General features: G+C 37.4%; 1 protein-coding gene across 11 annotated transcripts in view; it reads left to right on the forward strand.

Moving 5' to 3' along the window:
• Bicd1 (BICD cargo adaptor 1) overlaps positions 1–13446 on the forward strand; it is a 140373-nt gene that overhangs the window by 103680 nt on the left and 23247 nt on the right. For 3 of the 11 annotated variants that reach the window (XM_032905464.1, XM_032905469.1, XM_032905471.1), the window contains one exon: positions 12077–12085. The exons of the other annotated variants lie outside the window; for them this stretch is intronic. In XM_032905464.1, coding sequence (XP_032761355.1) covers positions 12077–12085 — 9 coding nt within the window. The remainder of the gene's footprint in view (positions 1–12076; positions 12086–13446) is intronic. 11 annotated transcript variants of the gene reach the window in all.

Below are 13446 nucleotides of genomic sequence, written 5' to 3' on the forward strand. Positions count from 1 at the left end.
TAGCCCCTGAAATCTTAGAACTTCTCGTAGTGGCAGTTGACTTTATGGGTATTTTTTATATTTATTATAATTTTATGTGCATCAGTGTTTTGCTTGCGTATAAGTGCACCATATGCATGCAGTGCCTGAGGAGGCTAGAACAGAGTGTCCTGGAATAGGAGTCACAGGCTGTGTGAGCTGCCATATGGTTTCTGGGAATGGATTTCAGATTCTACAAGAGCAGCAACTGGTATTACCCGCTGAATCCTTCTCCCCAGCCCCTTAATTGCTTGTTCTTGACATTATGAATCTCCCGGCACACACTCTCATGTGTCTCAGCTAAGCTGAGAAATGATTCTCAACTTTGATGAGATCGAATCAAAATGGATTCTGTTGTGACAGAGGAGTTTATAATCAGCAGGTTGTACATCATCATAAATTAAGTTATTTCATTCTGATGCCCTAATTACTAATGAGGCACATATATTAATTATATCTTACCATCCAATCATTAACCATACAGCCCACCAGAACATATAAGAAATGATCTCAGAAGTATGAGATCTTATTTTGTACTAAATACCTGATTTTGAGTACTTTGCAAGATGAACAACAGATTTCAAAAGTAAAAATTAAATTTTCACTCTTGTCTTGAATTGATATCCTAAGAAGATTTGTTTTTATTTTGTGTTTTCCACATAAGAATTTTTCCCTTAGTTGCTTTTCTTATTTATTTATTACCTTTAATCTTTTTTTTACAGTCCAGTTTTTTACCCCTCCCGTTCTGCTCTCTGATATTTCCTCCCCATTCTCCAAGAGGATATCCCCACCACACACGTGCACACGCACACACACACACGCACGCACACACACCAGGCCTCCCCATTCCCTGGGGCCTCAAGTGCCTTCAGGGTTAGGTGCGGTCTTTTCTCACTGAGGCCACACCAGGCCGTCCTCTGCTATCGTGTGTTGGGGGCCTCGGACCAGCTAGTGATGCTGCCTGGATGGTGGCTCAGTGTCTGAGGGATCCGGGGTGCAGGTTTGTTGAGACTGCTGGTCTTCCTATGGGGTCGCCCTCCTCCTCTTCCAAATTCTTCCAGCCTTTCCCTAATTCAACCACAGTCTTCAGTTCCTTGGTTGGGCCTAAGTATTTGCTTCTGTCTCAGTCAACTGCTTGTTGGGCCTCTAGGAGCAGCCACTCTTTTTTACATTCTTTTGATTGTCGCTCTTCCCTCCCTCTCCATCTTGTCTTTCTCTTGATTCTTTCTGAGCTAATGTGAGAGAATGTTATTGTTCTGAAATCTTATTTTTGTTCTTTAATATTTTGAATTTTGCTGATTTGAAAAAAATCAACTCACCAAAATACATTGTCCTTAGACGTGTAGCTACTGTATTAGATCTGTAGTCAACATATGCAGTTTTGCACTGAAAAATTGCCTTTCACATTTCACTATGTCCATTTTTCTGTTGCGTTGCAAACCTTGTATTGTTGAATTCATTCCAAAACCACATTTCTTTTATTACCCTATTTGCTCACTCATTCTTCAAAATTTAACGAAATTATCTGATATGTGTCCGGCACTTTACTTGAACAGTCAACACCGTGTTCTTCATGAAAATCAAAATATAGTAAGGGAGATAGGCAGGCAAACAAATGATGGTGTTAAGAGATGTTCTTGTTACAAAAAAAGAAAGCTAGAAATAGTAGGGCTATTTTCCCACAAGAGACACAAGAATTGACTGTAAAAGGTGCCTAGACTTTCCTAAGGAGAGATGTGGGATGCGGTAGCAAGAAGCAAAGGCTGTAGGTGTGCGGACTGAGAAAGCAGAGATGCAGCTGTGTGCAGTGAAAAGGTAGGGGGTGCAGAGACAGGTAACAGGGCGTTATGGGTGCTGACGTGGGCAACCAGAAGTTACAGTGTGTAGGCACGAGTGAGATTAGTGAGAAAGGGAAGGGGCTCAGTTTGTTCAAAGTATTTGGTTAGAATCTGGTCAGGGGTTGAAAGAAAAGGACGAGAACAGAGAACAGAGAGGTCTTGGTGGAGGTAAACAGACGATCTGCCCTGAACTTAACTAACAAGCTTATTTAATTTTTTAGGTTTCCTTTTAAAAAAAACATATTTTTATTTTACACGTGTGGATGCTCTGCCTGCCCATACATCTGAAAACCATGTGAATGACATGGCCACAGAGACCAGGAAAAGTCTTTGACTTCCCTAGGGCTGGATATACAGAGTTGTGAGCCATTTTTTGGTCATTGGTAATCAAACCTAGGTCCTCTGGAAGAGCACCCAGGGCTCTTAACCATGTAGCCATCTCTCCAGCTCCACAGCTAACAGTTTAAAAAACAGGATCATGCGTTCACTATGCAAAGCACTCAGGACACATCTGGGTGATGAACGGGTTGAATATGTGTAACACGAGTAAAGAAGCAGGCTTGGTAACAAATGAAATATAAGGTCAAGGTTTTAGGAATTACGAAAGTGAAATTTAGTGAGTCCTTCATTCACACAGCTTGTTTTTATTACCTCTGCCTCTTATCTTTCTTACTTTTTGTATGTGGAAAGACTTTAGTAAATGTTACTTAACTATTTCCTCAACTAACAGTCTCCGTAGTTTGTTCCTATTCACACATTTTATTTTTCTATAGAACCTTTTTCTATGTATGTGTGTTCCACTTCGTATCATTGCATTTTCTTGACTTAGTAGAAATAGTTTTCTGTTTAAATTTGTGCTCTTTCCAAACCTTCTCTTTGAGGGAGTGAACCCCGGGCCTAATGCGTGTTAAATGCATATTCTTCCGTTGAACCACACTCTCAGCTCAAACTTGTACGTTTTTAGGCTGTGTTTTTCTTTAACTTACATACAATTCTTCCTGTAGGTGATGGTTTAGGAACTGCATGTCTGTGGTTTGGCCTCTGCCAAAACAGAAGTTAATTCAAATACTAATTTACTCATGGTATGGCACAGTTGTGGAACACTTGCCTAGCATTCTCAAGTCTTCATTGATCACCACAAAATTATCAGCCATATTTCCTCCCATCTTGTCCCAACATAGTACACACAAAATCAATTCAGATTTCAAATTGCAGTGAATCATGAATGTTGCATAACACATTTTCTTCCATTTTAAGGGCTAATGATGAGGTTTTCTGAAAAGTTTTATTTATTTTCTATATGTGAATACACTGTCACTGTCTTCTGACACACCAGAAGACAGCATCAGATCCCGGTACAGACGGTTGTGAGCCACCATGTGGTTGCTGGGAATTGAACTCAGGACCTCTGGAAGAGCAGTCAGTGCTCTTAACCTCTGAGCCATCTCTCCACCCCCATGATGAGAAATTTCATTGCGGGGAGTATAATACTTTTAAATACCATTTTTTTTGTTTAAGTATTTCTTTGGAAATTTTACTTCTACAGGATATTCTTTAGCATAGAATGGTCTTGAATCGGGTTATACAGTATTAAGTAAGATTGCTATCTGACAGATTCTGTCTCTCATTCTAATAGCAGACAACTAATTAAATACTGAAAAATACCGTAATTTTTTCTAGATATTTTTTTTCCTTTTGTTTTTTTAAGACAGGGTTTCTCTGTATAGCCCTGGCTGCTCTAGAACTCACTCTGTTGACCAGGCTAGCCTTGAGCTCAGAGATCTGCCTGCCTCTGCCTCCTGAGTGCTGGGAGTAGAGGTGTGTGTCAGCACTGCCCAGCTTCTAGGTATTTTTATATTTTCCATATTTAAATGAATTTCAAATATCCCCAAGTTTAGCCCACTGCTTTTAACAATTTGCTTCATAGAAATATTTTCAGACATTGGGGATGAGGAGAGGGATGGCTCAGTGGGAGAAGTACTTGCAGTGTGAGTATGAGGACCTGCGTTGAGATTCCCAGAGCACATGTAAAAGCTTGGCAGGGTAGTGCCTCCCTGTAATCTCAGTGCTGTGCAGAATCAGAGACAGATGGGTCCTAAGGACTTGCTGGTAGTCAGCCTAGTCAAGATGGAAAGCCCTATAGTCAGTGAGAGAACCTCTGTCCACCTCTCTTTCCCTAAATGTGAAATGTGATAGAGGAAGACACAACACCCAACGGTAGCATATGCACAAACACGTGTACTGGTGAATATACTCACATTCATATATGAATGCCACATCCATACATAATAAAAGGTTAAAAATACTTTGGAATTCTAAGATTTCTATCCTTTTATTTTCTCACAAAAGCTATAAGCTATGTGCATCATATGTGACAGTTTTACTGTCATACATAAATGTAAATATTATGAAGTCTTTCCTAATATCTTCTCCACTGGAGAGAAACAGCAGCTTTGTCCTTTGTGCTCACAACAGACAGAGTTCAGTGCTTGATTTCTCTTGTAAGCTCCTTATGGGTCCAAGCCTCTTTGGTCTTTGTATGTCAGGATCACACAAGTACCTGGAACACAGTACCAGTCACACAGTAGATGTCACTGGGTTGAATAATATGGCTATAAATTGTGTACAGTATCTCAAGTTTATTAGCTACACATCTAGTTCTTCTGGTATATAATATAATGTATTGCAGTGTGACTTAAGATAGATAATGCATTAAAAGCTACTTGGCAATTTTTGAATTTTATTTTTCTATATAGAAAATAGGCCTCTGCCATAACTGAACCCACTCAACTTTTGTATCTTTCTAAAAGCATTATATATATGCAAGCAATTACATATAAATATCTACATATATAAATACATACTTATATATGTATTATTAATAGTACTAGTACAACCATAAACATAGTTATAAATGCTGTTTTTTCATATTATATTTCCCTCTTTCCTAGCAACTCACCTTTTTTGTTTATTTTTAGCCATAGGAAAGTATCCAACTGAAGAAAAATCTTGAAGAAAGCTTGAAATACTTCTCTGTAAAATTATAGTATTTCTTCACAGATGACAAAAATTATAACTGTCAGACTGTAATGTTTAGACTACGGCTATTAAAATTAGCAACTCATGCTTTTAAACTCTGTAGTAGAGACATGAGGAAAATAAAGAGTGACCCGTCTTAGCTTCAGCAGGATATTTATTTACTGTAGTCATGATGGTATCTCAGTAGGAGGTTCCACTGTTTCCGTTTCTTGATGTCGAGGTGTAGCATCTCCTGTGAAGCACATTTTGATTTGAACCAGTCACATGTCAACTCTACAGTAGCAGTGCATACGGTTCAAGACCTTACTTCTAGTAGTTTTGATTAATAGAATTTCTGGATGTAAATGTAACTTTTGCTATTCACTATGTTTTCCTGGCTGGCCTATAATTCACTACGTATACCAAGCTGAATCCATAGAAATCCGCCTGTCTGTGCTTCCAGAGTGCTGAGAATACCAAGCCCAGCTAATTGTAACTTTTGATAACTAATTTCTAATTTTTAAGAATTAAAATGGTATATAATTTTTCTTTTAAATTGAACTATTGGATTAGTTATTTGCTGCTGCATATTGATTCTTCATTGTTCCCCTCTGACTGCTCTTCTGAATACATTAAATGTTTGCATATCCTTTTTCTACCTCTTTTTGTTATTAAATCTCATTTGCATTATAGGAACTCAATTCCTGATGTTTACATAAATGTTAAAAGGATTTTAATGTTTAATATTTAATGATTTTCAGAATAAAATAGTTTTTTAATTGATATAGTCATCAAATTGTAGAAAGGATGTATTTCTTATTTTATTCAGGGAGCATCTTGAAAATGCTCTAAGATCACCTTGTCATTTAAAAATGGCAGCATTTAATGACACTATATATAGACTGGAGGTATACCAAGCTCTTTCAAGGTGACTTCTTAGTGTGTTTCTTCTTCTCAGAATGAAAGAAAAGACAAAGACAATACGTAATAAACCATTCCTTACTGTAAAGTGGATATGGTTGACAAATAAGTCAATAATGGAACATCGGTTAACCACACTTCTATCACTCTTGCTGTTCTGTTTCTACCACTTCATCAGACAGTCCTGTCCAGAGTTTGCATTTTCTTAAATATTCCATATTCAGAACCTGAGCTTTAGAAATGAAATCAAATATGATAGAAGGATATAATTCCTTAATTACTGGAGATACCAATATAATAACTCAACATCAGGAGTGTGCACAGAACATTAGATTATGCTTTTCAGTCTATGTTATTTAGTATTACCATATAATTTAAAACTTAAAGTTTAAAATGTAAAATTGTATTAAAATGTTATTAAAGTCATTAAAATTGAAATTTCCTTATTTATAATCCTTAAAAACCTAAAGTATTTAAAGAAAAAATTAAAATGAAAGAAAACATGTTTTTGTATTCTTAATTGTTGCATATTTAGAGAGCCAAAGTGATTAGGGTCTACTTATATCCACCAAATTCCACACAGACGGTGTTGAAAATCAAGGCCCCTAGAGGAGGCTGTGTCTAGAGTGGCAATGAGAAAGAAGAGGTGCTGTGACCCATGTAAGGTTCAGGAAGTCCCAGGTAATAACTTCTGTAGTCTCCACTTTCTGGTCCACCAAGAAAACCAGCAGCCGAAGACATAAATACGAAAAGAGACACTTCTAGAGTTTGCTCCAGGTCACAGATTCTGTTTTAGGTGTATGAAAGTGGCTACCTCCATCAAGTAATAATAAACTAGTCCAACTACAGATTGGAACATTGTACATTTTATAGCACCAACTTTTTCCTGTTTGTGCTCACTACCTTTAAGGCTTTGAAAACAGCCTTTACTTCAAACTGCAGTTAATTGCTTATCTATAACTGTTGGCCTTTAGTTACTCTGCTATCTTTTGTGCCAGGCGATTGATATTTACCATGGCTTGGCCTTGGTATTACTTTCATTCCAAAGGCCTGCATGCAAAGAAGAGTGAGTCCTGTAAGCAGCCGTACCATGCTCTACTGTGCTCCGTAGGGAAAAGGCCATTAGTTTCTTCTATTATCACACTACTGTAGGATTCAGTTCACTCTAATGGTGGTCAGAGATTGTGCTTTGCTATTTGTTCTCACTTCACGTTGTAACATTATTTATTGAAACAAACCTTTCAGCTATATGGCTTTACCTGAAATTTTATGTACAACTTGTACCTTGCAAAGGGTCTTTTCCTATCTGGGAAAGCATATTAAGAGAAAGCCTTAGCTCCTACCAAAGAAAGCCAGTCTCTAGGATAATCATTTGTTTCTCTGTCTATCCAGGCCCACATATTTAAAAGAGATGCACATTGAAGAAAACATTAAGAGGATCCTACCAGGGCTGAGGCTGTCATTATGTAAATTTATGTTATATTCTCTATTATTGGATCTGGGGAATCCTTGTTAAAAAAAAAAAACTATTTATTTTTTTCTCCCTTTCTCTTCTTTCCTCTTTTGGATATTACATAGCCCAGGCTGACCTCAAAATTACTATAAAACCAAGAGAGATTATCTTGAACTTCTGATCCTCCTGCCTCCACCTCCTTAGTTATAAAATTATAGATGTATGCCACTATGCTTGGTTTATGCTGTGCGAAGGATCAAACCCAAAACTTTCTGCATATCAGACAAGCTTTATACCAATTAAGCTGCATTATATTTCTAAAAACATGTAAAATATTTCAGTACTATATAGCATAGTTCCCAAGAAATGGGATTATTTTAATAGAAAAAGGGAAAACTCTCATTTCCTAGGATAGGTCTATAATTGCAACATTTAGGAAACAGGCAGATGGATTCAAGTTCAAGACCAGCCTGGCCTACATGAGTATAGTTCAACCTAGGTTATATAGCAAGTCTATGCCCTTTCTTTCTTTCTTTCTTTCTTTCTTTCTTTCTTTCTTTCTTTCTTTCTTTCCTTCTTTCTTTCTTTCTCTCTTTCTTTCCTTCTTTCTTTCTTTCTTTCCTCTTTTTTTTTCTTTCTTTACATTTCAATTGTTATCCTCTTTCCCGGTTTCCCCTCCGGAAACCTCCCCATCCTATCCCCCAACACCTGCCTCCATGAGGATGCTTCCTTACCCACCCACCACTCCCTCCTGCCTCCCGACCTGACATTCCCCTACACTGGGCATTCACAGGACCAAGCACTCTCCTCCCTTAGATGCAAGACAAGGCCCATCCTCTCCTACATATGCAGCTGGAGCCATGGGTCACTCCATGTTTACTCTTTCGTTGGTGGTTTAGTCCCTGGGAGCTCTGGGGTGTCTGGTTGGTAATATTGTTGTTCTTCCTATGGGGTTGCAAATGCCTTCAGTTACCCCAGTCCTTTCTCTAACTCCTCCTTTGGGATCCATGTTCTCAGTCCAATGGTTGACTGTGAGCATCTGCCTCTGTATTTGTTAGCCTCTGGCAGAGCCTCTCAGGAGACAGCTATATCAGGCTCCTGTCAGACTGTATCTCTTGGCATCCCCAATAGTGACTGGGTTTGGTGACTGCATGTGGGGTGGATCCCCTTGTGTGGCAGTTTCTGGATGGCTTATGTCTCTGCTCCACACTTTGTCTCTTTATTTTCCCTTGTGAGTATTTTGTTCCCCCTTCTAAGAAGGACTGAAGCACCCACACTTTTGTCTTTCTTCTTCTTGAGCTTCATGTGGTCTGTGGATTGTATCTTGGGTATTCTGAGCTTTTGGGCTAATATCCACTTATCAGTGAGTGCATACCATGTGTGTTTTTTTATGATTGGGTTACCTCACTCAGGATGATATTTTCTAGTTCCATCCATTTGCCTATGAATTTCATAAAGTCACTGTTTTTGATAGCTGAGTAATACTCCATTGTGTAGATGTACCACATTTTCTGTATCCATTCCTCTGTTGAGGGACATCTGGGTTCCTTCCAGCTTCTGGTTATTATAAGTAAGGCTGCTATGAACATAGTGGAGCATGTGTCTTTGGTGTATGTTGGGGCATCTTTTGGGTATATGCCCAAGAGAGGTATAGCTGGGTCCTCAGGTAGTTCAATGTCCAATTTTCTGAGGAACCTCCAGACTGATTTCCAGAATGGTTGTACCAGTCTGCAATCCCACCATCAATGGAGGAGTGTTCCTCTTTCTCCACATTATCGCCAGCATCTGCTGTCACCTGAGTTTTTTGGTTTTAGCCATTCTGGCTGGTGTAAGGTGTAATCTCAGGGTTGTTTTGATTTGCATTTCCCTGATGACTAAAATGTTGAGCATTTCTTTAGGTGTTTCTCAGCCATTCAGCATTCCTCAGCTGTGAATTCTTTGTTTAGCTCTGAACCCCATTTTTAATAGAGTTATTCCATTCTCTGGAGTCTAACTTCTTGAGTTCTTTATATATATTGGAGCCCACTATGGGATGTAGGATTGGTAAAGATCTTTTCCCAATCTGTTGGTTGCTGTTTTGTCCTAATGACAGTGTCCTTTGCCTTATAGAAGGTTTGAGTGTATCTGGCTTTATGTGGAGGTCCTTGATCCACTTGGACTTGAACTTTGTACAGGGTGATAAGAATGGATCAATTTGCATTCTTCTAAATGCTGACCTCCCGTTGAACCAGCACCATTTGTTGAAAATGCTGTCTTTTTTCCACTGGATGTCTTTAGCTCCTTTGTCAAAAATCAAGTGACCACAGGTGTGTGGGTTCATTTCTAGGTTTTCGATTCTATTCCATTGGCCTATCTGCCTGTTCTGTACCAATACTATACAGTTTTTATGACTATTGCTCTGTAATACAACTTGAGGTTAGGGATGATGATTCCCTGGAAGTCCTTTTACTGTTGAGGATAGTGTTTGCTATCCTGGGTTTTTTGTTATTCCGAATGAATTTGCAAATTGCTCTAAATCTATGAAGAATTAATTGAGTTGGGGTTGGGGATTTGGCTCAGTGGTAGAGCGCTTGCCTAGGAAGCGCAAGGTCCTGGGTTCGGTCCCCAGCCCCGGAAAAAAAAAAAAAAAGAATTAATTGAGTTGGAATTTTAATGGGGAGTGTTGTAAAAATATAAAAATAAAAAATGTATAGTTGTCTTTTACCTCACTAGGTCCAGCACCGCAGTGCCCCAAGATATCTGCTAGATATCTTGGCGGAAACACATCCCAATTCCTCGGTGGCCCAGTGTCTCTTGCCGCCGCACACTTTCCTACACTCAAACCGTCACATAAAAGAACACACAACACAATAATCTTAGATCCAATTGAGAAGATATAATTGCCCACTTAAACATACAAAGCCCGGTACCATCCTTCCCTTAGGAACATTGATAACAACCTGTAAATACACAGAGCAAAATCTTAACATCACCTACCGTATTGTCCTGCCACGGCTTCCCCCTTCTTTCTCCTGTCTCTCCTTTCTGTTCTAGTCTCCTCCTTTTCCTTCAAACTTCTCTCCCACCCATCCTTCCTTCTCCAATGACAGGCCTCCTTCTATCCTGTACCTGCCCATGGCCTGTATTTTACAAGTTCAATGGGGAAGATTCTGGTGAAGTCACCTGATTCCTTGGGGCATCTGTCCTTGGGGCAGTGGAATTAGCATCAAAATACAGATAACTTCAGGGCAAACCACAACATTGAATCTGTAGATTGCTTTCAGCAAGATGGCCATTTTTACTATTTTAATCTTGCTGATCAGTGATCATGGGAGATCTTTCCATCTTCTGAGATCTTCCTCAATTTCTTTCTTCAGAGACCTGAACTTCTTGTCATACGGATCTTTCACTTGCTTGGTTAGAGTCACACCAATGTATTTTATATTATTTATGACTAGTATGAATGGTGTTGTTTCCCTAATTTCTTTCTCAGCCTGTTTATCCTTTGAGTAGAGGAAGGCTACTGATTTGTTTGAGTTATTTTTATATCTAGCCACTTTGCTGAAGTTATTTATCAGGTTTTAGGAGTTCTCTGGTGGAATTTCAAAAAACTAACTTATCATGAACTGAATATACAAAAAGATCAGTGTTTCTCGATTCACTATGAATTCTTACAGTGTTTATTTTTTTCTCAGGACATTTATTGCTTAAAATATAATTACATTTTGAACTGTATGCAAAGGCTTATAGTCTAATTCATTAATGCTTTGTAGTATTTATCAACACAGCAGGCATCCAAAGTCCTCTGAGTCATCATAGTGGGGAATGGACCTTTCTGCATTCTAATTCTTGATTTAAAATCTTTTCTGAGTTTAGAGTGAGTTGTGTAGGGGCTACAGGAAAAGTCTGAGGTCTTCTATAACCATGAAATTACGTATCACAGCGATATCCTTGGAAGACTTACTATGGCTACTTTTTATTCTTTGATTTTTTTAACACTATACCCCCACAAAAGTGATATACACTTAGATTTCTCATGTAAAGATTTTGTAAAGAAAAAAAGTCCCATAAAATTCGTTTGTCTTGCCTTTAGTCATTACCAGAGTCCAAAAATTTTCTCATTTATTTTAGTTTAGATTATGTATAATGCAGTCAACAAATCAGATCGCCTATCTATAGGCGGCCTCTAGAATTGTCCTCATGCGATCACCTCAGTTAGTAAATATTTTTTTTAAATGTGCTAGATTCTCTGTTATTCTTAAACAGTTATTTAGTTTTTCATTTAAATATTTATATAAAATATGTACATATATTTTGTAGGATAATGACTTAAAAAGGACTGTCATCCTAACTGGATTTATTTTTAGTGAATGTAAAAGTTGAAGGAGTTTTGTTAGCTTTTTTTTTTAGCTGAAAGGAGCATGCTTTTCTCATGCTAAGAACTTGTTTACTGTTCTATTGCCCATAGTTTCCAGTTTTTAAATTCTAAACTGATGCCCAGTTTTTAATCGAATTTAAAATTATCTCTTACTACTAATACAGTCTCTGACCAGTTTGGTCATGAGGATGAAATTAGACATGTAGAGTAAGAGCATGAACCATCTTCTGGCTCTGTGTTACTCACATCCTTGGTACACGTATCCTAGTGTGTCCACTGTTTATTTCATCTTAAATACCTGGTTTTGGCTGTCCAAGCAGTCTGTTCTTTACCTCAGTTCAAAGGGAACTTTGGAAAACAGTACAGTCCTTTGCTCTAAGTAGGTATTTATGGAATGAGCCATACATAATGACATTAGAATCAGTTAAACCTGATTTTTTTCTCTTTTTATGCACTTCTTGACATCCAAAGCAAAAAGAGGTAAGTTGGTTATAAACATCCAGGTGAACCATATTTTCCTTAATAGATTTATTCTTGACTAGCTTTGCTTGAACTAAATTTCCATAAATCAAATACTTTTACATCAAGAAGCTTATCATTGTAAATTCCTTTAAAAATGTGTAAGTACCTTCTGTAAAATTGTATTTTTAAAAATACTATTTTAAACATACTGCTTTTCCTGTAAATTCTGATTTAATTTAAATCTTAGGACATTTGGAAACACTTCATTTAGTCTGGATTATTGTTTGCCTGATAATGTGTATTGCACATTACATGAACTCCTTTCTAATTATAAGAAAAAGAAAAGCACAGAACAAAAGAACAACACAACAAACCAAACCAAGAAACAACTGATTCTGGGAAAGTCTTTAATTTTGAGATACATTGATTTGCCGAAGAGGACGTCCAATCTTCTCAGAATGTTCTCCAGTGTGATTTTCTGCAATAATTTAAAATGGAAATTATGAAATAAGAGAAAATCAAACACATTTTATTGAGTGGTATCTCATAGATTTTTCTTGACTGATATATATCTTTATAACTGAACTTTTTAGTGAAGTCCTGGGTATAATTTGTTTAACTCATTTCTCCTGTGTCTTTGATGATTAATTAGGACATGAAAAGATGGTCTTGATTTGGTCTTCTTTGCCTACCAAGGATTAACTGCCTTATTATCTTGAGTTAACTGTGCTGAGTTGCATTGCTCTTGAGAAGGTTATTTCTAAACAAAGGGTCGTGCTTGAAAAGGTGTTTAATTGGTATGAGAATCTGGCAACACAGTATACTTTTACCTCTTGGTGCCACTGTAAATAACTACTCTCTATCCTTTATCATCCATTTCTGTCAGCTCATTATTTACTCCTAAATTGTCCAGAAGCAAAAAGGTGCACTTTATATATTTCCCTTTTATAAGATTTGTATAAAATGAATTTTTCTATAAATACTGTTTTGTTATATGTCATATGATATCATGATATATGACAAGTCAAATAACGTTTTTTTGTCTAATTTGTAAACAGAAAAACTTCTCTGCTTAGCAAATAGTTTCAATACTTTTCAGAGTGCAATAAACTTCTATGTCATTGTCAGTTAGGAAAGGCAAACCAAATGCCTTTTAAAGGTTTGTTATTTTTGCCTGAATATATTATTATTTTTTGATATTTCAACAAGTGTAGTTTTGTTCCCTGAAGAATTTCAATGCATAAAAACTATTTCAGACTATCAAGGATATAAAGATATAGCAGAGTTTGCTGCGTTGAACACTGAGTGTCTGGTGCTATAAATTAGCAGATTATACCCCAGAGAAGTTGAGGATGACGCCATAATTATACCAGCAGTTA

The sequence above is a fragment of the Rattus rattus genome, chromosome 6 (assembly GCF_011064425.1).
Source record: "Rattus rattus isolate New Zealand chromosome 6, Rrattus_CSIRO_v1, whole genome shotgun sequence".
NCBI lineage: Eukaryota > Metazoa > Chordata > Mammalia > Rodentia > Muridae > Rattus > Rattus rattus.